The 19,699-nt window shown below is 39.8% G+C and overlaps 1 protein-coding gene across 1 annotated transcript; it reads left to right on the plus strand.

Annotated features, from left to right (window-relative positions):
- Positions 1–7,052: 7,052 nt before the first annotated feature.
- Positions 7,053–13,724, plus strand: dmrta2 (DMRT-like family A2). Its single transcript, XM_055054303.1, has 3 exons — positions 7,053–7,138; positions 11,055–11,531; positions 12,284–13,724. The coding sequence occupies exons 2-3, from the start codon at positions 11,072–11,074 to the stop codon at positions 13,171–13,173; spliced, it is 1,350 nt and encodes a 449-aa protein (XP_054910278.1). The 5' UTR covers positions 7,053–7,138; positions 11,055–11,071; the 3' UTR covers positions 13,174–13,724.
- The last annotated feature ends 5,975 nt before the right edge of the window (positions 13,725–19,699 follow it).

Here is a 19,699-nt window from a genome sequence, read left to right on the forward strand (position 1 = left end):
TTTTACATGATCATTGCATAATTGTGGAAAGAAAACTATTCATAATTTCCATAGTTTATTACCAATAAAATTTAAAAATGCATTTATATTCAGCCCATTTTGCTCTGACACTCCTAATATGTACTACCTGACAGGGACACAGATAGAACGGCGTCACTTTAGAGTTGCAGTTTTATCTATTCCCTGTAGTTCTTACATTGCAATGAACAGCATGCCACAATTTGAAGTACAAAACAGGGGAAGAGGCAATTTCCTATCCTGCTATGAGCTGAATCTAAACGTTTGCCACACTTTTCAGAATTTTTGCTGAATAAAAATGTAAAACCCAAATGTAATTATAAACCCCCTTCAAGAGATGCACAAGTTTGCGCTGCACAGAAAATCCCAGTAAGAAACTTTAAAGTTCGCAGTTGTAACAAAAGTTAAACTATAAGGATTCTGAATACTTTAACTCAGCTTTGAATATTCTCTCTGGTGTCCTGGGAACGCCTGGGGATCTAAGTGAATGAGCCACTGTGCTTGGGATCCCTGGGCTTCCATGTTGAACATGTTGTGACCAAAAACCCGTTTTCATATAAATATAAAATGATATTTAAGGAAATTGCACAAATGGTTTGTCTTTCAAAACCAAAAAACAAACAACAAAAAAAGCTGCACAGCACCAACTTTCATATTTCAGAGGATTTGAGCACATTATGTTGACAAACACGAGGTATTTTCTTTTAAAGTGTGCTCTGGCTTTAGATGGATGTCTCAATCAGTGCCTGCCTAAACTGATCGCCGTGGTCAGTTTAGGCAGGGTCAGGAGAAAGCGTGATAATGAGCTCACTCTGCCGGCTTCCCCAGCTGCAGATCCATGATGGCAACATCAGGTTGCTGTCTTGCCTCTGTGACGACAAAAGAGGAAAGCATCGATGATATTTAACCAGCCCCGCCGGGGTCAAGAATGCAGCCCATTGGCGACGAAACAAAATTCCCCCGAGTGCTCTCCCCTCCTTCCTTTTGAAGTGAGGACCCTCTGAGATCTCAGAGGCCGGCCGATCCTTGAATCGACGGATCCTTGCCTGAATCCCAGACCGGCCTAACCTGGAGGGTCAGCCTCGAGTTTACTTTCTCAGAGACGCGGGCCCTGCTCAAAGAAACAGAATCTATGCAGCTTAAACTGTTGTGCAGACACAAAAGGAGGGTCATCTCGACCCCTCCGTCTCCTTCCCTTCACAGATCTGTTTGTCAGCGACACAATGGACATGAAGAGACTTTGATTTTTATCCTGGCAGGAAAAACAGAGGACATTTTATTCAGCCATGTCACAAATCTGATTAGGTTTGGCTTTTAAATGGCTCTAAATTCTTTAAAAGCTTTAATGTGTGAGACTGGATCTTGCTTTCACATTTGAAGAGAGACGTTTTTGTGTTCCAAGCTAAATTAATACAATTCACTACATAAAATGAGAAATTATAGCATTCTAATTAAATTGAATACCATACAAGCAACAAATAATGATTGCTGAAAGTGGTTTATTTTCTCTGTTGGTTCTTAGATTAGTGCCACTTTATGGTGAAATATTAGCATGATGTTTTAGTAGCTTCAAATATTGGTCCAGATTTGCTGTCAAACTATTTATTGCCCCTAATTTTTAAGACTCACTGCCGTCATTTATAATATAAATAGTAAAAAGTAAGTATTATGAAAAGTTATTGGACACTATAAATAATGACATTTTATAGTTTTGTTTCAGCTTTAGGTCTCGTAATTACTAGAAATGGCATTTTGAAAGGACAGTTTGGATGTGGTTTTCATCTCTGTTGGAAGAACTCAGTAATTTCCAATTAAAGTAAGTCAATAATTATTTCCATTCCTGGCAAGAAAAGACTCAATATGACCATTTGTCACTTTAATGCAATTTGTACCACAGTTTGTGAGAAAACATTGGTCAAAGTATAATGGATTGGTTATTCTCATATACTGACCAACACTTCTTTTAGCAGAACAACATGTAACCTTTTTTCTTTGGACTTGAGTAGAAAAGTTGATGTGTTTCAGAAATTCACCTGACATGTTACTGTGCAGTAGAGTTTAGGGATTTCATCGTATTAAATATTAGGGTGATGGCAAGGAGGCCTTCCAACTTCAAAGACAAAACAAATCATACAAATATCAGTAAAAGGATTTTTTTTACTAGTTACTGGGAAGGAATTGCATTATTTTCTGTATGCTTGAAAAAAAATTAAGTAAAGTTAGTTAAATTACTTTTATCAAAACCTCTACTACTTTTAAGCAATTTTATTCATTTTAAAGAGATTTCTATCAGAAACAAATATCTTGTAATACAAAATGTGGCTGAGGTATAAGAATTTGTGCATACAAATTTAAGATCATATTTAAATAATACCAGAGCAAAATGTAATATAATCATATAAAACAATAGCCTACAGGTTTTCTTTAAGTTAATGAAGGTTGAAAGATATTTAAACTTTCGGTTTCTCAATAGCAAAACTTTGAACTTTTCTAACGATGGGAAGCTTTTTTGTGTCTTTTTCACTTAATAATGCCACATGTCTTATTGAAAGGGAAGCTTGCAGAGATTCAACTTCATGTCAAGTTTTCCTCCCAGAGCATCAGATCCACCAGCCGCCAGGATGTCTGAGGGCTGAAACATCCAAACATCCTGCATCCACCTGCTGATCCATTAAAAAAAAAAAAGAAAAAAGACTTAAGCTTTGATGGAGAATAAAAATACATTTCATGTTTGGCAGAGGATTGCTTAAAAATGTTCCTGTTTGATTTTTTACTTCCTTCCCATGTAAAGTACAAAATTAGAGCCAGTTTAGACATCAGTTTTGTTTTTTTTCTTTTTGTCATTTAAGACGATTATGCAAAAGGTCTAATGATAAACCAATAAATTTTGCTACACATTCCATATTTGATTTGGTGACATTTCCATTAATATTTCTGAGTAGAAGTTGAGTACATTTAATAACTGTAGGAAATGTAAATAGGCTTTATGAAACCCAGCTATTTTTAAAGTGTTCTTGCTGGAATAAGTTCAACTGTAGCCAGCAGGATGCAGCCAGAAACAGATGTGTATTGGTGACTTTTTTTATTAAACCAATTTAACTACTTATTAAAAGAAAAAGAAAAAGGAGCTCAAAATACATTCAAAAGCTGAATTGAAATAAACGAAAGGAAACATGATGAACAATTTTTACTAAGCTGAAACAGGAATTTTATGTGTGACTTCCGCATTTGCACATGCATGATCAAAATGCATCAAATGTTTTAAGCTTTTCCAACGCATGTTGAGGGATTGTTGTGTAACAGGAGGTTTATTTTCCCCTTCATTCAGATTTTTTTTTCTTCCAGACTCTCAGGCTTTCTTGAAACGTTTCACAACATTTCGTGGAAACCTCAACAAGTGTTTCGTTTTCAGGAAACTGAGTCCCATAAACGTGTCTGACTTTATAACTGGACTCGCGGTGAAAGTCAGAATAGTGATTGACTGAGCAAACATCCTCCACTAAGCTGGGATTTATAACCAAATGAAGCATCTCGCGGCCTAACTAGTAATTAACTAACAAACTAACCATTAAAATGTGAATTGCTTTAATATTTCAAAAACTCATTTTGGAGGTGTTTGGCCTAATTAACTGCTGCACAACCGCGGGGACACTGATCTCCTCTCAGCTGTTATTAATGCGCTAATGGAAACCGGAATTAATAATTAAGAGTTTAATAATAGCGTCTGACTTATTGTTGCGTCGCCTTTAATCTCTCTGGGCTGCATCCTTTTATTTACATCCATGTTCAGGTCCGTCTCCTTCAGCGCACCGCTGAGGCCCGAGAATAAAAAAAAAGAAGGTGGTATTCGGATTATCAGCCGCATGGGATAAAGCAATAAATGGGCCGGTGGGGTCCTGAATGGGTGCAGCGGCGTGAAGGGGAGTAATTACAGCTTCATATTAATTGTGTTTTTTTTTCCCTCCCCTTCTCTCTCTCTCTCTCCGGACACACACACACAAACACACACGCACACACTGGTGACATCCAGGAAAGCCCTGTCTTTGTGCCGAACACTTCAAGTTTCAAAAACAAGGCCAATTGAAGCGGCGCGGCTCAAAGCCGGCGCCATTGTCGGAGAACACATTGAGTTTTGATTGGGGACAATGGTGTTTCTCAAATTTCGAGCGAAGAGAAAGCCATACTCCATCTGTGATCTCAATGAGCGCCTATTCATGGGCTTCCTTCTTTTCTGCGCCATTCGGCAGCGGAGAAAAGGAGGCAGATGTGGAGGGATAGAGCAGGGGAGAGTGCATTTTAATTGGCTGCAGTGTGCAGCTCGCTCTCTCTCTCACTCTCTCTCTCTCTCCCTCACACACACACACACACACACCCACACACACACACACACACACACACCCCCACACCCACACACACACACTGGAGTTATATGCCACTATAGTCTGTGCGGAATGGGAAGCGAGGGAGCCCAATAATCTCGCCGTGTTGATGAATACTTGTAGCCCATTCATTAAACAAAGATAATCCCTGCCAACCTACCTCGGGGGCAGAAAAACGTATTTTGTATTTGTGTGTGAGTGTGAGGAGAAAGTGCGGGGGGAGGAGAGTCAGAGAGGAGGGGGGGGGAGGAGTGGACGCCGCAGTGCTGCTGGCCAAGAGCTTTGGCAGAGAGAGACCCTTCAAATCTTTGAAATATTCATACGCCTCTCTGGGGTTATCCCCCGTTTATAAATAAGTGTTATTCTAGCGGCTGAAGAGCGACGCTTGAGGGACCCCTGTCTGCCTCTTCAGCTCAAGTGGCTCCTCGTCTCAGGGCCTCGCAGCCCGGCGGTCACGAGGACGAAGCTGAAGCCTCAATAAAAGCACGCAGGTCATTCACTTCACTTCAGAACGCCTCTATAAGTCAGAATAAATAATATCGCGAGATTTTTTTTGTTGAGCATTTTAATTGGAGGATTGCGATCTGATTTAGGCTAATCCAAAGGAATGTTTAGACCAGGGACGTCAACAGGATTAAGAGACCAAAGGTGGCTTAGCCCCGAGGTATAGGAAGACATACAATGTCATATATAGTCTATATAAATAGGACTTATTTTGTAAACTAGTTACTGCTGAGCAACAGGCAAAACACAAAATGAAATGCGTTTCATTCGATCAAAAGGTTTGTGAGACATTGATTTCTCAGTGGATCAGCTTTAAAAATGCTTGTGTTTCAGTTTTAATGAGACAAAAATCTTTATTGGCACCACAGGAATCAGTCTCTTCTCATTATTTCTGAGAATGTTTTTCCATTTTCCACTGGTGACTTTTTTTTAGCTTTGGTTCTCCAAATATTTGAGGTTGGAAAGCCTCCTCGCCATCACCCTATCGTTTGCTCCCTCCACAGCCGATTAAATAGGAAACCCTATTTAAGCTGCTCCAATATGCTAGCATTGCTACCAGTCAAAAGAAACGTGTTGATAAACTTAAAAGATCATTTGTAAATTAAATCTGCCAATGCATGAATAATTTTGGGCTTTCTTGATTAGAATATTAGAAAAGCAGAGTAGATGACAAGCTATCTTAAACTGATTGAAATCCTGCATTGGTACCTTATCAGATATATTCAGACATAAAAATCTGCAAGCTTAACTCAAAACAATAAACTCAAAAATGATTAAACTCGTAAAATGAACAACTGATAAATATTGCTGCTAAATGAGGACTACAGCTGTTAAAACATAAGATGCACTTCTGACTTTATCTTTATCAGTTTGCTGTACTGTGTTCAAAGACTTAAGATGATTTACTTTCTTTTCCCCATAAATGTGTGTTTTCATAATGTTACATATCATATCCCGGTGGTCAGCATTTAGGCAGCACAGAAATACAATACAGTGCAGTAAGTCCATATTTTACTATGTTCACCCAATGAATACTGAAATTGACAAATTACCGGGAAGCAGAAAGAACACAAGAATGACCAGCTTAATGTAAAAATAAACTTTTGTGTTTTGTATTTAAATTCAGTCTTGCTTACTTTTGTAAACTGTATGTCTGCATTAGTTGGAGACATGAAAGTAATATCCATCCATATTATTTCCAGGGTCCTAGCAGATCATCTCAGTGGAACTTTACTCTTGAAGATAAGATGTGTTGAATGTATCTCCTAACAGCTTCTTGGGGCCCTGCTGCCCCAGTTTGACTTTGACTGATGCCAGGCTGCAAGTAGTAGAAGAAATGCTTTTCAGCTTGTTTTTTCTTTGTCTTTTCAAATGAAAAACAAATGAATTTATTGATCAATGACTTCCCAAATCAATACATTTTCCTAAGAATGCGTTCTCTTCAATCCAGTTTATGAGATACTTTTCATAAGACTGTCCTCCGCAGATTTACAGCACCCTTAGTGACGTCACTGCACTTATCTTATAGGCGTCTGAATGTTTCAGTCTCTTTTCTGAAGCAGAACATGAAATACAAAATTATCCTTCTTCGTTGTAAATAGGCATGTTATTCTTCATGCAATGCAGCGGAAGCACTTTTAAACAGATTTCACGGAACACGTTCATTATAAAAGATAATTCTGTTCAATTTAGTTTTGCGCTGCTTTATTCAGCTGCTTTAAGGGTAAATCTGTGCGCTGCCTGCATGCCTGCTCCCCTGCTCCCCTGGGTCTTCCTTATTTGAAGGAATGCATTTGTCCCGATCCATTTCCCCGGTGCAGTGGAGCTGGTGTGAAGTGGCAGGTTAACAGCCTCTTGTCTCTGAGCCCGGGGCCTTCACTCGGTCTGCCCGTCAAGCGTGTAAATACTTGAGCGAACCCCCTCCTCCTCCTCCTCCTCCTCCTCCTCCTCCTCCTCCTCCTCCTCCTCCTCCTCCTCCTCCTCCTCCTCCTCCTCCTCCTCCTCCTCCTCCTCCTCCTCCTCCTCCTCCTCCTCCTCCTCCTCCTCCTCCTCCTCGTCCGTTTTCTTTTCTCCGCAGGCCCTTGTCTAACTGCTACTCTAACCTCTACCTCCGCGGGACAGAGGCGGCTGCAGCGGCGGGGCGAGACGGGAGGGGATCCGGGCCCCGCCGAGCCGCAGGCGGGGCGGCGGCGGTGGAAGAGGCCGCTAAAGAAGAAGGGGAGAAAAGCTCCACCGGGGTGCGTGGGTATAGCGGAAACATGCTGCTACATATGTTGGGTCAAGCATGGCCTTTGTTGTGTTCCTAAAGGGTGTTAAAACTGCACTCATCCGGGGAGCTTTCCTGAAAGAATTGCATGTTTTTTTTGGTGTTTTTTTATGCATATATGGGCCTAATGAAGTGGATAAAAGAATGTTGGATTTTCTAAATGCCCACAGTCACTTTTAATTGCATAGGGGGCATTTTTAATTGGAGCAGGAGGAACAGGGAGCTTAAACCTATCATAATGCCTGTTTCTCAGACATAAAATTTCCGTTGACCTGCTCTGTCAAACCAGCTGATTTAATATTCACCCATTAAGCCTCACTTTGAAACACCGAGCCTTGGTTTCTGAGGACTCGGGCGTTCCAGTTGTTTCAGTGCAGTAAGTGGGGGGTTGAAGGCCATGACTCTTTAGCTCTTTGTTTTTAAAACGATTCTTTGAAGGGCCACACTTCGCATGTGACGATTTTTCAATAAACTTTTTTGACACCGGTATACTCAATCAGCATTAAAAGTAGCACAAATCATTTTTTTTAATCACAGTAAAAGTAGCACAAATCATTTTTTTTAATCACAGTAGTGACTGGATGTGATATGGGCTCACCGCCCAGGGCGGTACAGTCTTGGGAGTAGCCCAGCCAAGGTTTCTACAGCTTGTTTTATGTCCCAATGCAATCAACTTCCTCCAGATTCTGGCACAGCAAGAAAATGAAACTATTTACCAGCTGCTTTCTTAAGTTCTCATCAATTTTTTTAATTTTTTTTTTTATTTTATTTTATTTAGTGAATTGAGACTGTATTTCATTGTCTAAAGTTCAAAATCAGAGGTCTGGAACTCCAGACCTCAAGTGCAACTGTCCTGCTCCAATGGGCCTGAGTCAAAATGCTGAATGACCTCTTTGGCTCCACGTTTTGGTCATTAACCATTCATTTGATTGAAGTGTGTTAAAAAAAATTCTTAATTGATCCCAAAAAGACAATTAAATCGTGAAATTGTTAATATGCTGAAGCAGAGATACGAGATACAGCCAAAGTTGTTGTACAGCAACACTTCAGGACTAACGCTGCAGACCCTCGTTCTAAATGTTAAATCAAACTTGATCTCAGTTATTTATTGTTGCACAGAGGCTGATAGGAACACAGCTTGACATTTATTAACATTTTTGTAAAATCACAAACGCACACAAAACATTTTCACTGCATTTCCCCTGTGCCATTTTTGGCACAGGGGAAAAAAACACCCCTCAAATTAGTGTGGGATCCAGAAAAACAAAAGGAATCATTATGCTGTGTGCTTTAATGCAAAAAATAAAATAAAATAAAATAAAACAACCCAAAAACAACAACAAAAACATTTATTAGTTTATAATTTTCAATTTTTCTTAATCCGTTTGTGCAAACATGTTGCTAGTAAGAGGGCAATTAGTGTCATGAAATAAAATATATTTAAATACATCAAACTAAGTGTATTTTTAGTTCCATTGACAGTCAGAAAAAAAATCATGCAACAAACAAAACAACACGGAATGTGTCGATGTATTGAAGGAATATCCTATTTCACAATAATTTGTGGAGGCGTGGAGAAATGGGATTAATCCCACGTCAGAGTTATCACCGGGAAAAACTGTCTACTGAGAAGATGACGCTCTGTTTCCCTCCCTTCTCTGTTGTCTCAATCCAACACTTAGTTAGACCACGTCGCTTTTCTAAGTTGCCGAGCAGAAAATCCATCATCTCTCCAACAAGCGCCGGGCCTCCTCTGCCTTCTCCATCCGAGCGAGATCAGCGCCCATGCAGATAATTACTTTGAATGTCAAAAAGATGTAGTTTTAATATCGTCTCTATTAGCCCGTTGGCAAGGTAATTAAGGTGCAGATGACAGCGGCGAGGGAAACAGATGGCATTTGCTTACAGTGATTCAGAAAGTAAACAATGAGCCTGGGAGGGGAGAGGCAGGGCTGCTGCAGAGCGCATCTCCCTGCTGCAGCAGCCATTTATCTCGGCTTTCAATGCCTTGATCGCCAAGGCTCTTGTCGTCGTCCTCAGAGGCATTGACAATTGTTGATTAGAGAAAACACCTAGAAGTTTGTTTTTAATTTAAAGACCTGCAGCAGCACGCGCTGTCGTGGCTCCTGGGCGAGCAGGTGAAGGGAGCAGGTGTTGCCCTTTGGAGGCTCTGCGCGTCGCGGACCTCTTAAAATCTCTGCGAGCGCCGAGGCGTCGTCACTCCATACAGAGGAGGTATAATCAGAGGCCAGAGCTCCCAGAGCACAGCCGTGATTTTATAGAGGATAGTAAATAATAATAATAATAATAATAAGAAGAAGAATAGTAATTATTATTGTTAAAATATGAAGAAAAAATAAATATGAAATGAAATAACATCAAACACAAACAAGCAAAAAACAACAACAATAAAAAAACACCACAAATATAACAGTAACAATAACAATTCAAAGCAACTCTTATGTTTTTAGTTTGAATTATGCGATTAAAAAAAAACACTAACTTAAGATTGCCCTAATGAACTGCTTTAACAAACGTGTTTATTTACCTCAAACTCTGCAAGTTTTCAGTTTGATGTCGGCATCAACATATTTAACAAAAACAGCCTCGTCATAATAAACAGTGCATTCTGATCCACTCTGAAGTTTTTTTTTCCCATTTGAATGTTATTCTGTTTAAAAATGAAATAATAAAAAAAAGAAATCTGTAACACAAAACCAAAACATTTGACCAACGTGTTTATTTAATCAACAAGCAGAATTGGACTGATTTCTTTTTTTCAGCTTCCAGTGGCGTTAATTGTTAATATGTTAAATTGAGCCGTATAAAACGTGTTATTATTATTTTTTATTTTATTATTATAATTTTTTTAATTGCAGCTTCTTATTAATTTGAATGGTTAAAACAATCGCGTTAGATCAGCGACAACCATGCAACATCTTCTCCAGACATGCAGTCAATAACTGGGAGTAAATTAGTTGTTTTCCCCGTCACATAGTAAATATTACCTTTTATTAAACCAACAAAATAATTTATACTCACCTCAAAGGTGGAACTAAAGAGGCGCTTCAGGTTTAATTTGAATTCTTCTTGTATTTTATTTTATTTTATTTTATCTCTCATTGTGAGGACAAAATAACCGAAATAAAATAGTATTTTCAAGACAATAGACCAAAACAAAAAAAGTAATTTAAAGGGATGTTAAATTCCCTTTATTAGATGGTTTAAAATTTCTTGTTTTGGACTCTGAAGATGCCATAAGGCTGCATCATTTGAATTGATAACAGTCGTGCTGTTTAAAATCTATAAAATTCATTTTTGGTGGCAGACACTGGATCGATTTGAGCTTTCCGGGAACTCCCTTCAGATTCTTAACACTTCATATTTGGAAAAAGAACTCAGGTGGACACAGTTGAAAAAAAAAATGGAGAGAGAGAGACAAACCAATCAGATCGCTCCCTCTCCCTTTGGCCAATGACAGACGCCACATTGTTGTCAAATTTGTCTAATGAAAACGTAGGCGCAACAATAGAGAGAGGGGAGAGAGGGATCTGTATCCACTGACGATCTCTGGAGGAAGTTAGTGTCTCAGGCTGCGGTTTCTGGACACTTTTTAACTTCTAATCGAAGAGGATTGATCTCTTCTCCTCTCGGCTCGGAACTAAACTCGCTTTTTTCTCTACATTTGTTTTTTTTTTTCCTGGATAGCTTCTACCATATAAATATATATATAGGCCTATATTATTTCTGTCAGCAAAAATCGCTGTTTTTTTTTTACTTGTTGCGCAGAGATGTTGCAGCAGATGTGATAAGCTTCAGGGTCAGTTTAACTAAAACAGATCGTTCCTCCAGCGTCGCTCTCTCACTTAGTTTCTATTGCATCGCAGACGGCATCGAAGACGACATGGATCTGAGACCGGAGCTTCCCACAGTGTCCTCCGCCTCCCAGGTTCACCCGGGAGCGGCGGCGGCGGCCGCGGCAGCCTCCATTCCTGTGTCCATGGCCGGCAACTTGCTGCGCGGCCCTCCGCTGCTGCTGCGCGCCGCTGACAAGTACCCGCGGACGCCGAAGTGCGCCCGCTGCAGGAACCACGGCGTGGTCTCCGCCCTAAAGGGCCACAAGCGCTACTGCCGCTGGAAGGACTGCATGTGCGCAAAGTGCACGCTCATTGCCGAGCGGCAGCGGGTGATGGCTGCGCAGGTGGCGCTGCGGCGGCAGCAGGCGCAGGAGGAGAATGAAGCCCGGGAGCTGCAGCTGCTGTACGGCACCGCCGAGGGCCTGGCCCTGGCCGCGGCGAACGGCATCATCCCGCCGCGTCCCAACTATGAGGTGTTCGGCTCTGTCAACAGCGAGAGCAATTCAGGTGAGTGGAGGGGGATGTTTTTAGTTGGAACAGGTGAATTCACCTGTCAACAGGACGTCACTGATTACTTGTGTAATTTACTATTTGTTGCATTTTTATTGACATTTTAAAAAGATGCTTATTTTACATTGAATATCGCACAGTTTTTCGTGTTACTGTCCTATAAACATTACGTCATATTCTTCGCTGTTCCTTTTTCACTTTTCGTATCTACAAACATGAAACCTAGACAAATATTTTTATTAACTTTCAGAACAGTTTTCTGTGGCCTACTCCCTATTTCCATTTACTTTGGATTCTGATGCTGACTTGGGCCAGATGACTCTTATGAGATGCGACTTTGTGTCTCCTGAAACCACACTGACTATGAGCGACCTCCGGATGTTAGATATAACATCTGAGATTCAAGGCACACTTCATTACACTACCCTGAATAAGTTATAGAAAAGTTGTTTAAATCATCAAATCAGACAGATCGTCCTCAGGTCGAGAACCAAAAGAGACATTGTTGATACGAAACAGACGACCAGTGAAGATCCACTCAATACAAAACGATCAAAATTGCAAAAGCACGAAATGGCAAATTGACAAAATGACAAGCTCTCCTGAGGTTAAACCTCTTCACTAATTTACTCCGATGCGTTGTTTCAAATTATTTTTTCACTTCATTACAAACATCTTCAACCTTGTTAAAGGTTTTGCGTGCTGAAGAAAATCCGTCCTGATCTAATCACTGATCTTCGTGTCTGTAGAGTCCAGTATCCAGAAGTATGAACTGTTTCCAAAGACCCAGTTGTCCGGGTCAACCACCCCTCAGAAGTCCGTGGGGAAACCGGCGTCCACCGAGAGCGACTCTGCCCCAGGCATGTCTTCCCCGGACGGCCGGCACGGAGGAGGCTCGGGGTCAGAAAACGGAGACAGCGAGTCTTTCGTCAACTCGCCGGTGTCAAAGCCTTTGAAGGACGGAGAGGAAACTCCCGGGTCGGTCAGCTCCCTCGGATCGGACTCAGGTTCCGAGACCGACAAAGACGAACAGGAGCCCTCTCCGTCCTCCGCAGCCTCCCGACACATGAACGCCATCGACATCCTGACCCGGGTATTCCCCAGCCACAAGCGCAGCGTCCTGGAGCTCGTCCTGCAGGGCTGCGGGAAAGACGTGGTGCAGGCCATCGAGCAGATCCTCAACAACAGCGGCGCACAGGCCCCCAACAAGGCCGGGCCGGAAGAGACGTGGACGGCCGAGAGGATGCTCCAAAGCGCGCAACAGCCTCCTGCTGGATCCGCAACCGCAGCCACCCCGACGAGGCCGATGCTCCCTGGAGCCATGACGCTGAGCAACCGCTCCGCGTTCTCCCCGCTCCAGCCAAACGCCCCGCACTTCGGGGCAGACCCCGGCACTTACCCGCTGGGAACCCACCTGGGACTGAACCCGCTGCGGCTGGCCTACTCTGCGCACAGCCGGGGACTGGCTTTCATGACGCCCTACTCCACCACAGGGCTTATGCCCACCTTGGGCTTCAGGCCCCCCATGGACTATGCTTTTAGCGACCTGATAAGAGACAGGACAATGCTGCACAAGGAGCAAGGCTATGCCAGCGGCCTGTACGGGCCTTTAGTCAACAACACGCCGGACAAACAGTGAGACTGGTGGACACGAAAACACATTTCATTGTATTATAATAAATCTGTGATGTGTTTTGGCTGCACTCTGTGTATATTAGAGTTATCAAACTTGTAGACAATTGTTCTAAGGCGGAGAAACTGAATTATGTGTGACTTTGAAGCTTATGTCAAACGTTAAATGACATAAAATCTGGACGATTTCCCCTGCTTACCAGCCTCATAAAATCATAACGAGTTCCAGGACAAATCGAGCTTGAGAGGAACTCAGACCTTTATGTAATATTATAATGAGATAAATATTTATCCCTGGGTTTGATTTTTTTATAGCCTGTCTTATTTCAACGCCGCCTGGTAAAACTAAAAATCGGATAATAAATGATGCAACATGAGTAATGTGTACAGACCTTGTTTTCTATCTCTTTTTTCCCTATAATTTCAACAATCTCACTTTTCTGTCTGTATGATATGAATATAACCTATTGCCTCAGGCAGCAGGAAATGCTGTTTGACTTCTTTATAAGTTAGTCACACCCCCTTTTTGAATGGTGAAAGATGTGATGTCACATAAATATGCTGAAAATAAATGTTATTTTAAAAATCTGTGTAACTTGACTATTATTAATGCTCCAGCGCTGTTCAAATTTAATGTTCAAAAAATAATAATAATGTTATAACTCCAAACTTACGTAAATGTAGATTTAGTGTTCTGAGAAAAGAAACGATAATAATTTATCAAGATGAAAATGAGACCAAACAAACATCTTCAGGGTCTCCTTTTCTTAACAAAACCAAACCAGACTAGACACCGCAGGTCAAGCGCTCAAACTTAAAACATTGTTTTAGATCAGAGCATTTCAAAATTAATTTTCTTTAAAGAAATATCACACAAAAAATTTAATAACCGTCGACAAATTATTTTATCATCTTTTTAGGACTAAAAATGGCGGAATAAAAGGTTGTCCGTATTTTTACATCGTCTCAAAACCTGAATAGACACAGTTGTTCCAAGTATTATTATTATTATTATTATAATCATGATTAAATTTATGTTGTTGTTGTTACTACTACTACTAATAATAATAATGTTGTTGAATGAAAGTCGTTTTTTCTGAAACGGATTGGTTTTATTCCAATCCGTCTCAAATTCTAATAACACAAAATAAGATTAAAAGAAAACAAACAGAAAAAAATAAATATGTTTATTAAAAAAAACTGAACGAATTCAAGGGTGATGAGAATGTTTCTGTGGTTAATATTACAGTAATCACTAAACATAAAAATGAAACATTCGCTGAAAAAGACAGATATATATTTATTTTTCTCATTTAGCATGCAGCTATTTTCTTTCTTTTTCTTGTTTCTTTTTTTAACTAAAAGAAAGTCAGGGTTCACTTTGGGTGATTTAGCCGCCGTTGATAAAACCTCGTGCTCTGCGACCTGTCAGCTCTTCATCCGCTCAGGTTGCCATGTCAGAGAGCATCGCGCCCTCTGCCGGTCATTCCTATTCACGGCAGCTCGATTAGAAAATGCGTCTCCTGGCGTCACCACTGATGTAAAAAATGTTCAATGAAACATGTTCTCACCTGTTTTTTGTTGTTGTTGATGATCATCTGAACAGACGCGTTTGTGTAACATAATATTGGACTCCGATGGAAAAGTCAAACATGTTGAGTTTATATTCTGCTCTTAAAATTTTGCTTCTATCTTTCTGTGCCGTAAAACAAGGAAAAAAAAAATCGAAAAAATGTTTTTTGACCAACATGATTTAATTTTAATCATTGAACTCTTATTATTGAACAATTCACGTCCTGTGTGTGACAGACACTACCACTAGGTGGGAGTCTCCTAAAAGAAATGGCATCCTCAGCATCACTAGGACGATGTGAAAGACCGGCATCAGCATGTCCAAACGTGCAGGACCTCGCAGAAGTATTCATTAATGGTTTTTACTTTTGTCACATCATAACCACACAATTTAATACATTCATTTGGATGTTATGTGAGTGACTTTCTTTAAAAGAGCCATGTATTTTTTTTCTGAAAGAGTCATGTGCAATTGTATTATTTAAACTCCGTATGTGTGCAGTTAAATTTCAGTAAAAATATAGATGTTCTGTTAAGGCATCAGAGATTTCATAGAGAACATCAGGGAACAAACAGCAACAGAAAAACCAAGAAACACAGCAGTCAGGTTAAAGAGAAAGTTGTGGAGAAGTTCAAAGCAAGTACAGAATTGCCAAATTTTGATTTGAACAAGGACATACATGGACATTTACCTTAATTGAGAAGCCATTCAAAGTTCTCATAAGAAATCCACACCGAATGTTAGAACATTTAAATTTACATCCCAGCTGTAAGTCAGCTATTCCAGAAAACTGAGTTTTGGGGAAGAGAGGCAAGAATAAACTTTGCCTTAAAAATACAACAAACATTTGCCACAAGCCTTGCAGATGAAAAACTGTGTGTTCAATTAGATGACATCAGAACGTAACTTTCTGACTTAAATGCTAAATCATGTGAGTAGAGAAAAGCTAACACTGTGAATCAATTTGTATCTGCTGGTGGTGGCAGCATCATGTTGTGGGGGTATTTTGTTTCAGCAGGAACAATGAAGTTTATAGGAACAATGCCTCATCTCTGAGGACTGAACCTCCCCACTGTACTTTAGGTTATAGATACTTTTTTTAGTTTCTGCCTTTCCTTTGGTGTTTCAGTAGAAGGCGGAGAGGTTTTGATGAAGAATTAGAACTGAATTTGATCATCTCTATCTTAGACTGGTCTTCTCTAAACTGGATAAGTCTGCACTGTACACAAGTTCCTGAAAATATAATTTGACATGTATCAGTCTTTTTGCCAAATTTTTGAAAACAAACTTTCACAGCTTTATTTGCATAAGGACAGCACTGGATGTTTTTAGCCCTGCCATAAATTAAGATCTCATATGGGAGGTTATGTAACTATATGGAAATGTGTAAGAATAGCACTTTCAAACTCCAGACTGAAATCCTAATGAGAATCAGTAGCAGCAGGACAGGGAAATTGCTACTCACAGACTTTCTCCATCCAATCTCCCTGAGCCTGAAGTAGTTAATGAAACAAAACCAGGCAACACCTTTTATCTTTGGATGGGAAACATTAGACATTACCTAAAAAGACATGCAGCTGGAAATGCAAAATTATAAAATGTGACTGAATATACAGGCGTGCTGCACTTTTTTCAGGTTTCTGTTTGCAACAAAAATTGAAAGCCACATATTATTTTCCTTCCACCTGCCAGAAATGCATTACTGCTCTGTCTACATAAAAAATTGTCATTGAAATGACAAAATTAACAGGACTGTCTTTTACATATACAAAACATAAAGCATTATGTTTTATTCTGTCATGTACCCGCAATTTCTATAAATAAAAAGGCCACTGATTATGTCACAGCAGCTTTCACCTTCACTTACTGTGAATCTGGTCTTTTTTAGGCATGGTAAAGTCTTATAGCACCCTCTGCTGGTCATCCATGCGCACTGGCTTAAAACTTTCCTTTTTGCAGCAGCATACTGAACTGCAGATTAGCGAAAAGCTTACTTATCATGTATGCTTTTGCAGAAGCAGACAATAACTTCCAAGCATCGTAAGACGTAAGCATGCATTTGTTATCAATTCTGTTGCAATGTTATACCTCCAATAGAGATGTTGATATGCAGATCTCAGGGAGTGCAAATCTATTTCCAAGTGTGCCAGTTGGTTCAGAAATATGGAAAGGAAGAGCCAGGAGCACCAGCTTGCAGAACATTTCTGGTTTGTGCAATCATATAGTTAGTGCTCCCCTTTCTGTGTTTACTAATGAATAATTAGACAAAAGCAGATAAATAGCCACAGGCTTACAGAGTGGCGCAGAAAGACATGGGGGAATCCATTTATGTTATTACTCTATACATAAAATCCATTTTCATTTTCAGAAATGCTGTTCGGCTTACTGCAACAATAACAAATAGATAACAGCAAAACAAACCCGCACCAAGACAACAATTGTGCACATTATGGACTGAATTTAGTGCCTCCAATCTTACAGCTCAGTAAACTTGTAGCAAAGCAGATAAAGTAAGAATTAAAGTTTTGTTTTGCTACAGCATGCACTAAAAGGTTTTATAGCTTGGCTGAATCATCAACAGTGTTTCATCAACGAGCTGCCAGTGATGAAAATAACTGAAATCCTTGCCTGCAGCTGCACAAATACCAACTGTTCAGCACAATAATAAAACAGCAGATAGATTAGTTGTAGTCAACCAGTTCTTATTCCTTTTACTTACTGAAAAATTAAGCCAAACATTCATGAAAATTGTCAAAGGAGCTCAATCATATTTAAATTATAAGCTTAGTATTGACCAAAACACAAAAGCAACAAATATTTTTTGTAACATTTCTGCTAATGAAAGACAACAGAAAATAAAAATCTAAAGATCCGTTCGTCCGTCTGTCCGTCTATCCGTCTATCCATTCTTACTACCACAAGGGTAGTTATTTACAGACTGTTTCTTATCTCATAAAATCATAATAAAACGTAGTTATTTATCTGTTATAAAATATTGTGGTCAGTCATTGCAAATGCAACTTCCAGATTTTTTCAGACACAAGTCATTATGGAGATTATTTGAATAGTTTAGTCATGATCATGGTTGATTAATTTTTGGTCCTCACCTTTATAGCACCATCTACAGCTAGATATCCTGAAGACAGCTTCATACATTTTGGGAATCTGACAGAACATGCAGACACAGTTTGTTCTTGCTGCCAATTTAGCTCATTCCTCTGTTTCTTATGCCACTTATCTATCATGGGGACATCCGTGTCCTCAAAGACTCGTTGACTTACATGTAAATGTTGTGAAGGTGACAGTCAAGGGGTTAAAAGAGATTACACAACTGTTTAAAAAGACAACAAACTGCTGATAGAGTCACATGGTCTTTTAATCAAGGATTGAAAGAATCATAAAATGCTCCAAGCTTCTTCTCTTTTACCCAGAAATCACACAACAATAAACTGCATTTTAATGAAAAATGCAAATTGAGATTATTCTTTTATGACCAAAGAAATGATTACTCTGGTGCATTTCCATGTACATTCATTGGATAGTGAAAATTCTTTTCTTTGATTACAGCCTCTTTAAGAGACTCCTGCTTGAATAAAGGTGAAGCTGGAGATGGTGTAAGGAGACGATGCACGTGTTGTGTGCTGTGCAAATCTCAGTTTGGAGGCCAGAGGGTGTGCATGACTTTCCTGACACGGCAGGAACACACTAAATCTGCTATGTGCAATAATAGTTAATACTGCAGGGACACAATAAGGTGTGCTGCAATATGACAGTATTCATCTGTGAGCATGATCTATGCATGCTGTATATATGCACACCATATTTTTTTAATGTGTGTGTGCAGCATGGCTGAATAACATTCTTGAGGAGGTGGGGTGTGTTTTAGTTCTCCCTGAGGTCACTGCATTAACTTGGATTTATTACCCAGATAATTATCCACATTAGGTGTTCAGGTCATTTCCCTCCCAGTAGTGCCAACTGCCACGTGACTACTGGAACAGGAAAATGTCCCAAATAGCCCTGAAAAAAAAATCACAGAAAATAAATGAATGAATATTGTGAGATGTGAAAATAAGCAAATGCAAGTTCTCACACTTACACAGAATCCACAAAAAGCTGCAGTGCTTGTGAATACGAGTAGAAAGAAAATCACCGACCGTCCACTTGACACATTTTTTTTCCCAATTCCACAAAGATGGTTACATGGTGAGAGGTGCACATTAGCTTTTACTCTTTGCATACTCACACTTATTGATGAGTGGGCAGTGAATGGGCAGCGGTGAGAAAAAGGATTGTACCTGTGAAGGATACTCCAAGGTGATACATTTCTCTTTCTTAACACAAAACTGCAAGGCCTTGCAAAAGCAATGAATCTTCTGAATTTTGCTCCATTACATCTTCAAGTGGGAAACACGAAGTAGATTATAACTGTGAAGAGGAATGAAATGTATAAATAATTTGATGTCATTTAAAAAAAAATTAATAGAAATCTTTTTAGATTATGGTGGGAGTCGGTTGTCACAACAAGTATCAGTCATACACTCTACAGTGTTACTCTTCACGAAGAAGATAGTTATTGTTGGAAAAAAAAGCCATAAGAAGTCTCATTTAAAGTTTTATATCAGGAACAGGAGGGTGTGAAACAGAGTTTTCTGGGCTACATACAAAACACAACACGTGGTGGAAAACTAACACTGCACATCAACTCAGTCAAACCTTTCCCACATTGAAATATGGTGGAAGGAGCATCTGGCTACCACCATATAGGGACAATCTTGGAAGAAAACCTTTTAGTGCATAAAACAAAAAAAAAAAAAAACAACTACTTGATATTTGCTTTCCCACGAGATTCTTATAGTCAGAGCTCCACTGTCTAGATAAATGCATTTCAACTTTTAGCTCAACCCAGTTGAATACAGACCTAAACCTAATTCAGAATGGAGGTAATTATTGACTTTGA

This window comes from Poeciliopsis prolifica, unplaced genomic scaffold (assembly GCF_027474105.1).
Source record: "Poeciliopsis prolifica strain line A6 unplaced genomic scaffold, Auburn_PproV2 SCAFFOLD002, whole genome shotgun sequence".
Lineage (NCBI taxonomy): Eukaryota > Metazoa > Chordata > Actinopteri > Cyprinodontiformes > Poeciliidae > Poeciliopsis > Poeciliopsis prolifica.